Source organism: Leptonychotes weddellii, chromosome 9 (genome assembly GCF_054177405.1).
Source record: "Leptonychotes weddellii isolate Sample4059 chromosome 9, ASM5417740v2, whole genome shotgun sequence".
Lineage (NCBI taxonomy): Eukaryota > Metazoa > Chordata > Mammalia > Carnivora > Phocidae > Leptonychotes > Leptonychotes weddellii.
Genome location: NC_138377.1, coordinates 92,284,410 through 92,302,141, shown reverse-complemented (window position 1 = coordinate 92,302,141; position 17,732 = coordinate 92,284,410). Strand labels below are relative to the sequence as shown.

The 17,732-nt window shown below is 36.5% G+C and overlaps 1 protein-coding gene across 1 annotated transcript in view; it reads left to right on the top strand.

The window, feature by feature from the left end:
• Positions 1 to 17,732, top strand: part of HERC1 (HECT and RLD domain containing E3 ubiquitin protein ligase family member 1) — a 188,953-nt gene that overhangs the window by 76,648 nt on the left and 94,573 nt on the right. Inside the window, exons 15-22 of the mRNA XM_081831870.1 lie at positions 3,749 to 3,901; positions 4,027 to 4,159; positions 5,576 to 5,767; positions 8,698 to 8,919; positions 10,841 to 11,014; positions 13,949 to 14,063; positions 14,152 to 14,272; positions 16,517 to 16,688. Of these exons, the coding sequence (XP_081687996.1) occupies positions 3,749 to 3,901; positions 4,027 to 4,159; positions 5,576 to 5,767; positions 8,698 to 8,919; positions 10,841 to 11,014; positions 13,949 to 14,063; positions 14,152 to 14,272; positions 16,517 to 16,688 (1,282 nt within the window). The remainder of the gene's footprint in view (positions 1 to 3,748; positions 3,902 to 4,026; positions 4,160 to 5,575; positions 5,768 to 8,697; positions 8,920 to 10,840; positions 11,015 to 13,948; positions 14,064 to 14,151; positions 14,273 to 16,516; positions 16,689 to 17,732) is intronic.

The following is a 17,732-nucleotide window of genomic DNA, read 5'->3' as shown; positions in this document are numbered from 1 at the left end:
AAGGTGTACTGTGTGACTTAACTTTGAATGGTTTGTGTATCCTTTCATATTGTTTCCTAGACCTTGTCAGGGTCAGGTCTGTATCTTCTTCTGTGCAAGTCTTAGTGTTCTATTCGGTCCACATTAATAGGTCGCTAAATCCGAATGACAGTTGGGCGTATATAATTATTTTCTTTCAGATTTAAGAATATAAATTTGATCTGATGTTTGGCTGCACATGGAAGGGGAACAATGTCATAATGTCATTTGTTATTGACAGAACATTTTTTTCCAAAGTTGTGAGAAATATTTATGTGGCATGAAAGTAGTGCCTTACTCTTAAAGTAGACTGGCTGTCACTGTCAAGTGTGAAGCCCATGGGATTCTTAACACCACAAATACAGTTTGATGCACTTGTCCTTTGGAAGAAAACATCCTCCAAGTACTGTGATTTGATAGTTTTGCCTTCAGCACTAGAAGCTGCTGCCAGGTAATTAGTGGTACATCGTTAGGGCACCTCCTTGCATAGCTGCTACGTATACTTTAGGCAAGAATCTAACCTCCTTGAGTCAGAGCTTTCTTAATGCTTTTATTTGTCCTTCTTACAAAGGAAGGTATAATCTTGCATTTATGTAATTAAAAGTGGCACGTGCACAATGATGTGAACACATTTGACACTTTTGAGCTGCATATTCAAAAATGGTTAAGGTGATAAATTTGATATTGTATGTATTTTACTACAATTAAAGATAAAATTAGTGAAAAAAATAAAGTAGTGCCTTTCTAATGTCATTAGGGCTGGGTAGATACGTATGTTATATGGAAATGGAAATAAAATACTAACTGCTTTGGAGTGAAAATCATAAATTATTATTTCTTTCTGAAGTGATTTAAACCAAATTTGTCATGTTCTTTTTACTTTTTTTTTTTTTAAGAGAGAGAGTGTGTGTGATGGGAGGGTTGGGGAGATGGGAAAGAGGGAGAGGGAGGGCGAGAATCTCAAGCAGGCTTCATGCCCAGTGCAGAAGCTGACGTGGGACTCTATCTCATGACCCTGAGATTATGACCTGAGCTGAAATCAAGAGTCAGACGCTTAACTGTGACTGAGCCACCCAGGAGCCCCTGTCATGTTCTAAGATTTTGAAATGATGGTGCTTGTCTTAGTCTGTTTGGGCTGCTATAAACAGAATACCATAGACTGGATGGCTTTTAAACAACACAGACTTATTTCTCACTGTTAGGTGGGAAATTCAAGATCAAGGTGCTGGCAGATTTGATGGTGCCAGCTTCTTGGTTCATAGATAGCCATCTTCTTGCTGTGTGTCCTTACACGGGGAGCTCTCTGGAGTCTCTCTCATGAGGGCACTAGTCCCTTCCCAAAGGCCCCATCTCCAAATGCCATCACATTGGGGATTAGGTTTCAACATACGAATTTTGAGGTGACACAAACATTCAATCTAGAACAGTGCTTATTTGGCAGCTTATAATGGTGCTTATATGGCAAGGGCCTTAAAATGTGCTGAGACTCTGTCTTGCATATTGTAAACATAGACCATACTTTATGCATAAAGGTGTTCATCACATCTTTATAAGAAATACAAATTTTAAACAACTTAAATATCTAAAATGGCTAGGTAAATTATGGTATATACACTCAAGGGAATATTATGACCCTTAAAATTTATATACCCATGGTTTGCGAAGACATATTATTTACGAATCTGTTGGAAAAGAGAAGATTAAAAACAGTATGCCATATTATGAAAAAAATGCGAAAGTCACAAAAATTAGAAAGAAATACACTAAAAAATATTAATAGTGATTTTCTTTGGGTGTTCACTAAATGGTGATTTTAACTTGTTTTTAAATACAGTTTTGTTATTTTCTAAACTTTTTACAAGAACAGTTTTTGTTTATTTGTTTTAATTTTATTTTATTATGTTAATCACTATACATTACATCATTAGTTTTTGATGTAGTGTTCCATGATTCATTGTTTGGAACCATGCAATACGTGCCCTCTTTAATACCCGTCACCAGGCTAACCCATCCCCCCACCCCCCTCCCCTCTAGAACCCTCAGTTTGTGTCTCAGAGTCCGTAGTCTCTCATGGTTCATCTCCCCCTCTGATTTACCCCTCTTCATTTTTCCCTTCCTACTATCTTCTTCTTCTTTTTTTTTTTTAACATATAATGTATTATTTGTTTCAGAGGTACAGGTGTGTGATTTATCAGTCTTACACACTTCACCATGCTCACCATAGCACATACTCTCCCCAATGTCCATCACCCAGCCACCCCATCCCTCCCACCCCCCACCACTCCAGCAACCCTCAGTTTGTTTCCTGAGCTTAAGAATTCCTCATATCAGTGAGATCATATGATACATGTTTTTCTCTGATTGACTTATTTCGCTTAGCATAGTACCCTCTAGTTGCATCCACATCGTCGCAAATGGCAAGATTTTGTGGGGTTTTTTTTTTTGATGGCTGCATAATATTCCATTGTATATATATACCACATTTTTATCCATTCATCTGTTGATGGACATCTTGGTTCTTTCCATAGTTTGGCTATTGTGAACATTGCTGCTATAAACATTGGGGTGCACATACCCCTTCGGATCACTACATTTGTATCTTTGGAGTAAATGCCCAGTAGTGCAATTTGCTGGGTCAGATGGTAGCTCTATTTTCAACTTTTTGAGGAACCTCCATACTGTTTTCCAGAGTGGCTGCACCAGCTTGCATTCCCACCAACAGTGTAGGAGGGTTCCCCTTTCTCTGCATCCTCACCAACATCTGTTGTTTCCTGACTTGTTAATTTTAGCCATTCTGACTGGTGTGAGGTGGTACCTCATTGATGTTCCGATTTGGATTTCCCTGATGCCGAGCGATGTTGAGCACTTTTTCATGTGTCTGTGGCCATTTGGATATCTTCTTTGGAAAAGTTACAAGAACAGCTCTTTAAAAAATATTTTAACTTGAAATAATTTAAAACTTGTACAAGAGTTTCAAGAAGCAGAGAACTCCCTTCTACCCTTCAGCCAAATTAGCTTTACCATCTCTGTCTATTATTCTAAATCATTTGAGAGTAGTTATAGATGCCATGCTGACTATTCCTAAATGCTTAAGCATGTATCTCTTAAGAAGGGCATTCTCTTACATAACAACAGCACAATTATTCAGAAAATTTAACATTGATACAATTTAATATACAATCAATATTCAGATTTCTGTAATTGTCTTAATGTGCTTTATAGCAACCCCTCCCTCAAATACAGGATCACACACTGTATTTAGTTGTCATTCTCTTTAGTCCATTTCTTTTTCTTCTACCTGTTTTTTAATTTAAGTATAGTTGACATCACTTATTTCTTTTAAAATATGAAACTAATTTAATTTCTGAGAATTGGGTTCAAATGTTCAATTGTGTCCTTTCACAACCATGTGAAAACAAAACCTTGACACAAGAGATAAGGAAAGCAGTTGCATTAAAATGTTGAAGTATGTTGTCTGTGGGTATTGTACTGTTTTCTCTATATTCAAAGTTTCTGTAGTGAAACATGTATTACTTTTTTTTTAAATGGTAAAACACATTGAAATTGCTTTACAAGTTTTGCTAGTAGCTAATAACAACAGTGCAAAGATTTAAAGATTGATAATGGGAAAAAGGAGACAGTGGCTTCTTAAGTCAGAATCATTTATGGTAGGACTTGACTTTCGTTTTCAAGCACTTCAAATATAATCTTAATTTTTATATCATCTTAGGATCAAGCCTTTGGAGAGCTAGAAAAGAATAGTGATAAATTTCTACTTGGAACATCATCTTCGGAAAACAGTCAGCCTGCTCATCTTCATGAACTCCTGTGTTCACTGCAGAAACAGCTGCTGGCATTTTGCCATATCAATAACATTAGTGAGGTATGTGATTCTTTGCCTTTTATGATGATCTCCCAGGGACCTTGAAACTCAGATATTTGGGTAAGCATGATATTTCTGTACCTTGAATCTTTCACAGTAGTAATTTAAGAACTTTCCCCCAGCAGAACTCAAGCAGCGTGGCGCTGCTTCATAAACATCTTCAGCTCTTGTTGCCTCATGCCACAGATATTTATTCACGCTCTGCAAATTTGCTCAAAGAAAGTCCTTGGAATGGCAGCGTTGGAGAAAAATTAAGAGGTGTGTTTGGTACTGGATTTGGCATTTAATCAGTGGTTGTAAAGCAAGAATTCTTAGCCTTCGCAAAGCCTTAAGAGACCTGAAACCTCTGAGTGGAATAGGAATGATCTTGACTCTCCTTCCTACTGAAGATCCCTTTGATTTTGGTTTGGGAGTGATGGTAACTGTGATTGATAATGACTAATCTTCAGAGATGCTAATTGACATGAAAGAGCTCTAATTTAAAGATGCTTCAGTGATACTCAAAAAGATTAATTTTCCGGCTAACTGAACATAGTAAAATAAATAAATAAAATAGAAGTTCTTTCTTAAGAAAAAAAAGATTAATTTTAAATGGCATAAAGTGAATTTTTATCTGCTGTTTCTTTACCTTTCTTTAGCATTTGCCAGTGTTCCGCTTTCCTTCTTGAAATGCTTTCTTCTCTCTGGGTTTCTGGGTAGTCACAATCCTGTTTTGCCTTATATCACTCTGATCACTTTCTTTCAGTTGTTTCTTATAAGCTCTTTTTCCTTGGACATGCCCTTTAGTGTGTAAGATCCTCAGAATTTTGCCTTCAGCCCTTTTTCTCCCTGAATGATCTGATCTGGTCCCATTTCCTTTGACCACCACGTGTCTATTGATTTCCATATCTGCATCTGGCTGAGAACTCCTTTATCACACCAAAGCCTTTTCTAGTTACCTATTGGGTGTCTTTTCTTGGTTGTCTCAAAGGCAACTAAAATTCAGTATGTCTCTCTGAAACCACCTTATCTCTGAAGTTCCCCAACCGAATAAAGAAAGAAAAACTGAGAAACTAAAACCATTGCTTACTAGACACCTCCATTTTGTTGTTCCACAGGTATTTAAAATTTAATCTCTTCAAATGGAGCTCATCTCTGATGGTCCTTCCCACCCCCAATACAATGAAATATGGAAATAAAATTAATTTAAAGCCAGTATAGATAAAAGACAGATGCTTTGAAGTGATCTTAGTTTTTTTTAAAAAGTAAATTTGGTTTAAAAAATATAGTATGTAAAGATCATGAGGGTAGGAGTTTTTAGCTCTTTGCTCGTGGCTGTCTCCCTTTCACCTAGAACAGTGCCTGGTATGTTGTACCCAATACATATTTCTTGAGTAAATCTAAAAATGAGGATAAATTTGTGAATGAGAAATTCATAATGCATTTTAAGGGAAGCAGCTGTAATCCTTTGAATTTGTTGGCACAGGGATCTATATGCTTTCCCACAAAGTGTCTGTTGGTGGTACTTTGTGAAAGTGAGTAAATACTAATACCACATCAGCTACCAGGTACATGTTCAACAAAGAGTTATCGAATTAGTATACTCTAGTTCTAGGCTAAAATAGTATTTTTTAGGTTTTTTTCTTTTTTAAGTTTGAAACAATTGATCCATGTTGAATTTCTTACCCTTCATAGATGTGATATACGTCTCAGCTGCAGGCAGTATGCTTTGCCAGATTGTTAACTCTCTACTGTTACTCCCCGTGTCAGTGGCACGGCCTCTGTTGAGTTACCTCCTCGACTTGTTGCCACCTCTTGATTGCCTTAATAGACTCCTGCCTGCTGCCGCTCTTTTAGAAGACCAAGAGTTACAGTGGCCTCTTCATGGTGAGTAAAGATAGTAAAACAACAGGGGCGCCTGGGTGGCTCAGTCGTTAAGCGTCTGCCTTCGGCTCACGTCATGATCCTGGGATCCTGGGATCGAGCCTCGCATCAGGCTCCCTGCTCTGCAGAAAGCCTGCTTCTCCCTCTCCACTCTCCCTGCTTGTGTTCCCTCTCTCTCTGTCTCTCTCGCTGTCAAATAAATAAATAAAATCTTAAAAAAAAATTATTAAAAAAAAAAAAAGATAGTAAAACAACAAATAGGCTTTTGGGAAAAGTGTTCCTCTTGTGTGCATCAGGTGGGTCATATCTGATACTTGGGTGTTTCACATAATCAAAAGGTAAGGTTGTTATGGTCTAAGAATTTGTAGCCTAAAGGGTAACTGAGATGAGAAAACTCAAAAAGTTGCTCATATGTAAGTAACAGTGTCATAAATAGGGTCTATATGGTTATTAGGTTTGAATAGTATATTTCATTGATTCTGAGACACTTTTATTTTTTTCTTCAAATTTTGACATCGTTGAAATTAGGATACATCTTACATTGGATAATAGGAAAGCATTCTTTCAAAGTTCAGTCAGCAGCATAGTGACACATTTTACAATCAATGGATTGATTTGATTAAAAAGTTCTATTTCTTAAATGAAAAGATCTTTAGTTTTAAATCTCTATTTTACAGTAAAATATTTAGTATTTTGGTTGGATGTATAGATAACTGAATGTGGAAGATGGAAATTGGGAGTCTATGTATGGGTTTTTTTTGTTTGTTTGTTTTTTAAGGAACTTTATAGGAAATAGCATTCTGATTTTAGGTATGACACTTGAATTCAGTCTTAATTTATAAAATGTTGATGATTTTGATATTCAGTTGGATATAGTTTCGAGTACTATGTCTAGAAAGCATTGTGTTTTTCCATTGAAGCCTATCATAAGGCTATCGAAGGAGTTTGATTACTAAGTCTTAAAAACCTTTCAAGTGAGGCCACATGTTTTATTAGAAAGAATCCTGGACTAAGGCATAAAGCTAGTGACATGGCTGTATTATCTAGGATAGGTTGCTTATAATTTCTTAAGCCTTGGTTTCTTCTGGAAGGATTGGAATTGGACAAGATGACAATGAGGGCCTGTCTTTAACATTATATGGTTCTTTGACAGCTGGATTTAGATGAAGTCAGGTGTCAAGGTTACAACTGTAGCAGGATGTTAATTAGGTTTTATATGGAGCCATTCCAGGTTTACTCTTCTTTTTCTAAAGCATGTCAGAACTTGTTAAGATTTACTCTTTCTGTGTTAGGTTGGATTTTTGCATCTATTGTCATTTTTACTACCACAGTTATCCTAATCTCATAGCATCATTTTGGAGTCTTCCCTTTTTTCCCTTTGCTCTGAAATGATTTGTGTAAGATAGAGGATATCTTTTTTTGAAGGTTTAGAAGACTTCATCTATAAAACCACCTGCCATTTAGATAGACTCTGGCTATTAATTTTCTTACCTTAGTGGTTATTTTTCTTTTCTAGCTTTTTGTTTCTTCTCAGATCCATTTTGGAAGTCGATATTTTTCCAGAAAATGTCATTTTGTTTTTCAAATTTATTTTTTTTATTTTTTAAAGATTGTATTTTTTTTTTTTTTTAAGATTTTATTTATTTATTTGAGAGAGAGCACATGAGAGTGGGAAGGGTCAGAGGGAGAAGCAGACTCCCTGCCGAGCAGGGAGCCCGATGCGGGACTCGATCCCGGGACTCCAGGATCATGACCTGAGCCGAAGGCAGTCGCTTAACCAACTGAGCCACCCAGGCGCCCCTGTATTTATTTTTTTGAGAGAGAGCTAGAGCATGAGAGAGAGCATGAGCTGGGGAATAGGCCAGTGGAGAGGGAGAGGCAGACTTCCCGCTGAGTGGGGAGCCTGATGCAGGGCTTGATCCCAGGACCCTGGGATCATGACTTGAGCCGAAGGCAGATGCTTAACTGACTGAGCCACCCAGGTGCTCCTCAAATTTATTGGCATAAAATTGTTCATAGTACTCATTAACGGTTTTTTAAAAATCCCTAGTGTAACTGTGGTTACATCCTCTTTTTTATTCCTGATATTTGAATTTATGCCATCTTTTATTAGAAGTTTGTGTATTTTAGGGGTGCCTGGGTGGCTCAGTCGGTTAAGCAGCTGCCTTCGGCTTAGGTCATGGTCCTGGAGCCCTGGGATTGAGCCCCGCGTCTGGCTCCCTGCTCGGCAGAGAGCCTGCTTCTCCCTTTCCCTCTGCCTGCCACTCTGCCTACTTGTGCTCTCTCTCTATCTCTCTGTCAAATAAATAAATAAAATCTTAAAAAAAACAAAACAAAAAAAGTTTGTCCATTTTATCAGTCTTTTTAAATACTAGTTTTTGGATTTGTTGATCTTCTTTGTTTTTCTTAAATGATTTGATCGACATCTGTTCCTATCTTTATGGCTAAGTATAGTTTTTCTTTTTTAAGTGAAGAATGAATAATAAGAAATCATGGGTCTGGATTTTAGTACAAGACAGTTCTGAATTCGGGCCTTAAAAACATTAAACAATAATAAGTGTCATTTTACTAGATCAGTTCTTGTATTGATTTTGGAGGGATGAGCTGCCTCAAGTACTCACTGTTATGGTGAAATTTGATCTGGATAATGAAAAGTAGGGATAGAATCCCTTGGGACATTTCTGTCATAGATACTGTTTTAATGTTTGTCTTAAAATTAGTAACTCCACAAGGGAAATTTATTTGATGGCAAACTCATTTGAATATATTTTAAGTTAGCCTAGTAAAGAGAATATATACGGATAGTGTTCTAATTTATGTTTTCAATGTAAAATTAGTTTGCTTCATTGTCTTATTGCAATGCAATAGAAATGAGAAAGATTGAGACTCTTGAATACCAGATAAGACACAATTACTAATGATTTTGTCTTTAGGAGGGCCAGAACTGATTGATCCTGCTGGCATGCCGTTACCTCAGCCAGCCCAGTCCTGGGTGTGGCTTGTGGATCTGGAAAGAACAATTGCTCTCCTTATTGGGCGGTGTCTTGGTGGTATGCTTCTGGGCTCCCCTGTGTCTCCAGAGGAACAGGACACTGCATATTGGATGAAAACACCACTTTTTAGTGATGGTGTAGAAATGGACACCCCTCAGTTAGGTAATGTGCTTCTCTACAGTGTTTAAAATACATGCTTGTGTTTGTATCTTCTTTAGAGATTTCTCTTATTCTGGGTTTGCTGAATAGAGAACTGATAGCAAACAAGTGAAACATTAGCTGGGTGGGGGATCTGAGATTGTGACTTGGAGCCCATAGAAGTTAAATCCTGCAGCACTGTGTAGTGAAAAGAGCCTCCAAACTAGGGCAGTGTAGGTCTGGTCCCACCCTGTCATTATTTATCACTCATTTTTGGCAAGTCATTTAACTTATAAAAGTGGGAATACGCTTGATTCTGTGTTTTCTGGGGCTTGGAAGTTATGAAAGTGCTTCATAGAATGTAAAGCTCTGTAACGTTACCAGGACTTATCAGTGTTCAGTTTTCAAACACCTCCCAGATGTGAGTGGCAATCTCTTCTCCTCCCAGCCTATCCTACTTTCATGCTGGTGTTACCTTGTACGTTTCCACATTTTTTCCTCCCCATTTATGGTGCCTTTGGGGTTTCTCTTTCCTGCCTCATCTCCCATTTGTCTTCTTTGCTGGTAGGCTATCTCTCAGACTGTCTGAACATAAGATTTCTCCAGTTCCTGAACAGGTGATCTGGTTGTTTTAGGACTGGCCCTTTAATCTCTCTGGGCCTGTAATTTTGATCCATAAAATAAGGAGCTGGTTAGATAGCCTGTGTGGTCTTATTGACTTAAAATTCATTGTTCCTCTGCTGGGAGAAAGAGACTCAGAGAGAGAGTGCCTAAGAAGAAAGTCCAAGAGAAACCTTATTCTAAGAGAATCTCAATCGAGAGGGAGAAGAAAAATTGAAACCAAGACAAAAATTGCATATTCTGCTTTGGGTTTGGAGGGTTGGGGAGTGGGAGTGAGAAGAGCTACTGAAGATTTTCCTCCTTTTCCAAATAGAGAGTATATATTCATCATTTCATTTATGAATGAGACAGTGATTCTGGCTGTGATTGTTGAATGCTAGACTGGTACTTAAGATACAGTTGTATCAAGAAAAGTAAAATGGTTTTTCAGGGAATGTTTAACATTATAAACATGGTTCCAGTGCTGTCAGTGTTTAGTTCTGTGATAGTTGCAAATGTCCTCTTGAGGACAAAAGTATCTTTATCTCTACCTTCCTCATATTTCTATTATATTTACTTTAGTGAATTAATTGGCCTTTAGTATGAATAAATTTCAGTTTTAATGTTATCTTTCAGTTTTTAAAATTATAAAATCATGAAGCTATTAAAATATTACATTTTAGGTTTAAATACTTGCATGTATTAGGAAAAGGGTATTGTCCTTTGTAAAATTGTAAATACAGGATAATTCAGTTATATTATGGGTTAAATTGACTTTTGGTATTAACCCCCAAACCTATCATTTAGCTATTTTTTTGTAATGGAAAATGAATTCTGAATGCCAAAATGTCCCATTAAAAAGTTAGGAATCACTTGAACAAATGTAAATATCAGTAGAGAAACTGTTCATGGTATCTTTGCTCTCTCTTGAGTCATACTTAACTGATTATTTTCCCTTAAGTCTAGAAAAAAGAAAAAGTTCTTGTCTGGTCTCTTTCCCAGTGGTCCCATGTTTCTCAGTGAGGACATCATTCCATTTTGAACAAAAGAGTTCTCCAGACCTGTGCTACACACATAGGACATGTAGCTTCCCTGGCGCCTGCCTACCAGCATGCCAGAACTCCTCCCTGGGGGTTACATTTGGTCACACATCCTTCTGGAGGAGATTTAGGGGGTGGTGATATTACTTCTCATTGAGAAGTGTTAAAGGACTTTACCTTTGTACATCTACTTAAAATGGTTTGAAATGTATTATTAAATATGGATTAAATAAAAGTGATAAGATTTTATTTGTAGCACCAAAATTGTTCAGGCTTAAAATCGGCTCTTGAATAATTATTTTTAGATAAATGTATGAGTTGCCTGTTAGAAGTAGCTCTTTCAGGCAACGAAGAACAGAAGCCTTTTGATTACAAACTGCGGCCTGAAATTGCTGTGTATGTAGACTTGGCATTGGGTTGTTCAAAAGAGCCTGCGAGAAGCCTTTGGATCAGCATGCAGGATTATGCTGTTAGTAAAGGTAAGATGAAGAGGACAAAGTTGGTAAATATGGAGATAGCTTATAATATTGACTAATATATATGTAATATATGTAAATCAAAAGTAACAGGGATCACTCTATTACTTTTTTTATAGAAAAAAGTATTTTACAAATAACATTAAACAAATTTCTTTTTCCTCTTTGTGTAAAATACTCTTAAGTATATATCCCACTTTAAGCAAACCTACTGTGCGATATTTATATAAAAGACAAATCCAGAGGCAAACATTTTACTGAAAGAGTCCCTGCAGTATAAATGAGTCTGGTTTAAGAGTCTGTTTAATGAATCTCTTCCCTTTGCAAGTCCTGGGGTAAGAACTAGAGGGATGTATATGTAGAAGTCTAAGCTCTAGGCCTGGTCATTTTCCTTCTCTGTAAAACACTTGCTTCCTGCAGAGTGCTGGTGAAGCTATCAATTTGAAATAAGATGAACTATGAAGTACAGTAGTAAAGTGCTATGCAAGTATGTAGTGATATTTCAGTTTCTGATATTAATTGATTAATAAAATAAACTTTACAGGTTTTCAAAAGATCACCTGATTTCTTTTTAGTTTCCATGTTTTTATTTTTAACAGTGACCTTGATTGTTCAGAATCCCGTATATGTAAGTTGTCTTTCTCCATGGTATTTTTTCTTGTCATATTTTTAGTTTCCACCTCTTTTTTTGAATTGTCTTCCTCCTGTGATAAAAATGGTAAAAGTAGATACATTTTTACCTTCTATTGTCTTTTATTTCGTGTAATAAAAATGAAATGAGGTGCATATTGTTCGGACCTTTAAAATAACATTGAGATGTGATAGCTTTCAAAGTTTAATTTCATCCAGTTTACCATTCATATATCGTTCATGCGTTCTATATTGTGTTGACTTCAAGCAGAAGTAGAAAAGTATGGTAATGGAGGAGGAAAAAAATGTACTTTCTAAGTTGTATTCTCTGATATTCTCTCATACTTGCATTCATTTGCTTGGAATGTGCAGTTAGGTTTTCTTTTATATCATCTTGTTAATTACAGTTAGAACCTTAAAAAGCTAGATATAAACATAAAATGAATTAAAAACTCATTTTATGGGTCCATTTCCTGAATTGCTTCTATACTGCAGCTTAGACTATACCTGAATAGTGGAAACATTCTGTAGTGCTAGATATGATATGACCATAACTTTAATGAAGGAAAGAACCCATTACTTTAAAAATTGTATAGGAGTATAATCTACTAATGTGGAAACACAGCAGAGGGCCTTACTTTACTTTACATTTTAAATTGAGTATTAGCTTCCTTGAAATGGGTCATGTTTGATGTTAGGTCATAGCAGCTGTCAGAATAGCAAGCATTCCCTTGGAACAGATGATTTCTCATGAACCTAATGTGGAAAAATTTTTATGTAATATAGTCTATCATTTTAAGATTCTCTGTGGCCTATAAATTTTCTTAAAATCAGGCATGTTTATATTGTCAGGGTTTTTGTTTTGTTTTGTTTTGCCTGTAAAATAGGTAGGTCTGAATTTAGTTTTTTTCCCTAAGCATACAGAAATGACTGGAAAACCAAGATGTAAAATTTTATCTCTTGAGATAGGAGTTTTAAGAAGGTATTAAGAACAAATAAACTTAACTTGGGGCTTGATATTTCCATGAGTGTTTTTTGTTTGTTTGGTTTTATTTTTAAGTAGCATGGTAAATCTGTCAAATTAACAAGAGTTTAGCAGACAATAAACCTCCCACCCCCATTTGGAGTCTACCAAATGTACTACATTTTTAAAACAGTACTAGTATGCCAGCATGGAATTAAAGAAACAGCTGCCTAGTGCTCATCATTTAATGCTGTGATTTTGGTTTTCTATTGCATGTACTCATGTGTGTCCAAATGTTTCATTTCTTACCCCATGCATTTCATTTTATTAATGGTACTCACAATTTCTAATTCATGGCTTCAAATACCAGATATGTCCTCTCTTGACTAGTTTACTCAATATCTCCACGAGGATGCTTAAAAGACAGTACTCAAAACCATACTTCTGATTTCAGCTCCTTGTTCCAAAAGTATTCTTCCTGTCTCAGTAAATGCCAGCCACATTCTAAGTACATTTCTAGTCAACTTTGATTTCTCTCGTATTTGCACATCTGATCAGTCAACAAATCCTGTCAGCTCTACCTTTCAAACGCATTTGGAATCTGACCATTTCTCACTACCTCCGCTGTTACTGCTTTGGTCTGAGCCACCATCATTTCTCACCTGAATTACTGCAGTACTGCTGTTGCTGTCTAGTTCACCACTCAGCAGTCAGAATCTGCCTTTTAAAACACGAGTCAGATCATATTGTATCTCTGTTCAAAGCCTTCTAATGGTGCTTCCCATTTCCCTCAGAGTAAAATCTAAAGGACTTGCAGTAGCCTGCAAGGCCCTATATGATCTGGTCTCCAGCCAACTTTCTAATGTCTCCTGCCACTTGTGCATGCACGCTTTGTTCCAGCCACAGTGGCCTCCTTGAACCTGCCTCAGGGCCTCTACACTAGTTTTTTCTGAGGGGAAACTGTTTCTGTATGGCACCTTCCCTAACTTCGTCTACATCTCTGCTCACTAGTACCTTATCCAAGACCTTTGCAAACCAGTCTATATAAAACAGTAGGCCCACACTGCTTTATTTTTCTCTATAGCACTTTTCTGTCTTATTAATTTTTGTATTTATTAGTGCCCCTCTCCCCCAGCTAGAAAATAAACTCTGTGAGATCAGGGACTTAGTTTTGTTAACTGCTGTATCCCTAGCACAAGGAACAATATCTGGTATCTAGTAGGTGCATTTGTTAAATAATGTTTAGGAAAATGATACTATTCAGATGTTGGATTACTAAAAAAAATTACTCTGAACTGTTCTCTGAGCCCTTTTAAATGTCAATGCATCATTTTTGTTTTCAGATTGGGACAGTGCAACTTTAAGTAATGAGTCACTCTTGGACACTGTGTCTAGATTTGTTCTTGCAGCACTTCTGAAACACACAAATTTACTTAGCCAAGCATGTGGAGAAAGCCGGCAAGTAACTTAAAACTATCCTCAGACAAACATTTGCTCTCATGATGTTAGAAATTAGGTAACTTTTCTATTTTGGTTCTTTATTTAGATATCAACCTGGTAAAAGCTTATCAGAAGTGTACCGTTGTGTGTACAAAGTTCGAAGTCGTTTACTTGCTTGCAAGAACCTTGAACTTATTCAGACCAGGTCATCATCACGAGACAGATGGGTAAAGTTGGAAATCAGTTAATTTCTGTTTTTTCTGCAAGCTGTGAGAGAGAGCTCCATATTGGTTTATGTGAGGAAAAAAAATGTGCTTTGATTATTGCAGATGTTCAATAAATATTGAGTACATACTTCTTTATATAGTTAAAAAATTGGATGAGTAAAAGATTTGGGGTTTATTTAACCCACATTTATCAAGTGATATGGCTGCTAAGAAAGTTTGTATATTCATAGGCTGTATAAGTAATAACAAATTGCATTGCGCAAAGCATATGGAATATTATTCCTTTATTTTATGCTGATTAGACCATATATGAATTATCCTGTTTAATTTGGGACATTAACAAAAGCTGCCTTGGATTGCTGAAAGGTCTGAAAGTCACATTATATAAGAACTGGAAGTGTCAAAAATGTTTAGCCTAGGGAAATGAAAAAGGGAGTCATTTGGTAGCTGCCTTAAAAATGAAGCTTCCCTGTAGCAGAGGAAATAAGTGAGTTTCTTGTTCCAGAGGGCATAGGTAGCACCTAAGGGTCACAATTGAATGGAGAATCACTGTTAGCTGAATATAAGGAAGAGAACCTTCTCCTAATTAGAGTTGTCCACCACTGGTGGTTAAGATTGAAACTTTTTCTTAAGACTGCTCCAAAAGTCGGACGCCTGAGTGGTTCAGTCAGTTAAGTCCAATTCTTGGTATCAGCTCAGGTCTTGATCTCAGGGTTATGAGATTGAGCCCAGCATAGGGCTTCACACAGGGCATGGAGCCTGCTTGGGATTCTCTCTCTCTCTCCCCCCCACCCCCCTCTGCCCCTCACCCTGCATGTGCTCTCGTGCATGCTCTCTCTCTCTCTAGAAAAAGAAAGAAAAAGAGGAATGCTCCAGAAGTTTTTCTTGCAACAGAAGTAGGTGATTTCTAAAGTGCTTGGTAATCCTGATAACATGATCCCGTAATTATAAGCCTGGATTATACATCACCTTCAGAAATGCTTACTTTAAAACTTTATACATTAGATGCTTTATACTCTGTTATTGAGATCTTAGATTTTAAAAACCAAAGTCTATCTCTGCATTAGTATTATAGTGTTCTTTTGGCATGCACTGATTTAATATTTGTGGATCTATTTGTTAGTGACCTTGAAAGTCCATGAAATGTATTAATTTGCCATTTTGTTGTGGCCCAGATTTGAAACTTCATATTATGGGGATAAGTGACTTACACGTTGTATGAGTCTGACTGACTGCTCAGTATCCCCATCTGTATGAAATTCTTAAGTTATTTACTGGCTGTCAATCACAAAATAACTTTTTTTTTTTAAGATTTTATTTTTTTATTTGTCAGAGAGAGAGAGCACAGCAGAGAGACCGGCAGGCAGAGGGAGAAGCAGGTTCCCTGCTGAGCAAGGAGTCCGATGCGGGATTCAATCCCAGGACCCTGAGATCATGACCTGAGCTGAAGGCAGACGCTTAACCGACTGAGCCACCCAGGCGTCCCAATCACAAAATAACTTTTATTATGCATTAAATAAAATTTTTCACTTGTACTTTATACTAAAATTTGTGGGGGAGACGATATATACTATTATGGTATTCATGAGGCTCTTAATATCTGTTGCAAGGACTCTGTCCTTTAGATGACTGCTAGGTAGCTTAACCACTGTGGGAAATAATACTAATTTCTAATTTTTTATTTTTCAGGGGAAAACAAAGTAAAGAAAAAATTTTTAAATTAAAAAAATAACAATACTGTTTGTATAACTGAAATTTGCTGAGAGAGAGCTTAAATGTTCTCACCAAAAAAAAAAAAAAGTTAAATACTGTTTTAAATTAGAATTGTTAAACATTTATACAGAGTAATAATAACATATACAGCCTGAGGGAGACTGGATGGTATAAAAATTCATGTTCTTAAATTACCTTTTATGCTTGGTTTTACAGTCAACTCATTTTAAGTTGCAGCTCTGTAGGAGTTTATAGCTGAATAGCAATATAAATTTGAATCAACTTATAACATGACATTCTAATCAAATATTGAGGATAGGAGGGCATATAGGTGTCTCTGTACATATTTTGTGTACATACATTCTTTCTAACCTTTTCAGACTTATCCAGTGTATCTTTTGGGTTTTTGTAGTAAAATTCATATGTTATTGATATTAGCAGTATTTTCCATGATAAAGAAGTCAAGGTTTTAATAAAGTTTTCCGAGTTTTTGAAAAAAATATTCAGTGTAGCTTTTATTGTTTCTTTAAGGTCTCGGAAAACCAAGACTCTGCAGATGTTGATCCTCAGGAGCATTCATTTACCCGGACCATTGATGAAGAAGCTGAAATGGAAGAACAGGCTGAGCGAGACCGGGAGGAGGGGCATCCTGAGCCAGAGGATGAAGAAGAAGAACGGGAACATGAAGTGATGACAGCCGGCAGTGAGTACACCCTTCTTACTTCACAGATACACATTGTGGCATTCTTCCTGTCAGGGGAACTGACTGGAGAAGAGAAAAGCAAAAATTTCTCTATGGGTTTTCTAAAAGGATCTAATATTCTACTGGTGATCTCAATTTACATTAGCTAATGTTTCAGCTCTTAAAACTGTGCTAGTTCCATTTTGAAGCTATTGGATTGCATGTTTGGGGCTGAAAAGCTCTGAAAGCAGGCTTTTAGAAATAGTAACTGTTCCACTGAGTCTTATGCATGACATGATGCCCATGAGTGATTGGATATTGTCATTCAGAGTTTGTTTTCGAGGGTACCAGTTTGTCCATAGGCCTGGCCAACCTCTGTGTGGTGAGGAAGAGAGTCCCTTTCTGCACTTACTAGGAGAGCCTAGTTATTTTTTATATGTTACACTTTTAAAATTATAAATTTCACCCACTGACTACAGCCGTGGTCAGTAGAGAGCAAGAATATACATGAGAATACTATTGGCTGGGTGAATAACACTTTTAATACTTGTATATTCCAAGGCAACAGATAATTTTTAAAGGTAATCATTTAGATGTTTACAAGGAAATATCAGTGCTTTTAAACACTTGTTAGTATCTTTTGAGTGATTTGGCTATTTCAAGTTAAAATGTTTATTCACTTTGTAGACTAAAATATTATGGCTAGCTGTGCATTTGGTATTAGGATTGTCTGTATATATCAATTTGATACTTATTTTATTATCAATTTATTTGTGTTCTGCATACTTCTAAAAATGATTTGGAGGTGGCCCCAAACCAAAAACCATTAAAAACAAAACAAAACAAAACAAAAAACCAGAGGAAAAAGGGGATTAGAGATGGGGAGGGAGAATAATTATATTTTAAAAACCTAGGCTGAAGGAGCTTTTGCAGTTAAACTTAAAACTTAGTTTAGAAATTCTGGAAAGCAAAGTCCAAAGGGGAAAACACAGTAACAAAATATAACCCTCAGTTATAGTAAAAGAAAGCATAATAGTCGTCCAGGGAGTAGTAATTTTTTTTTTT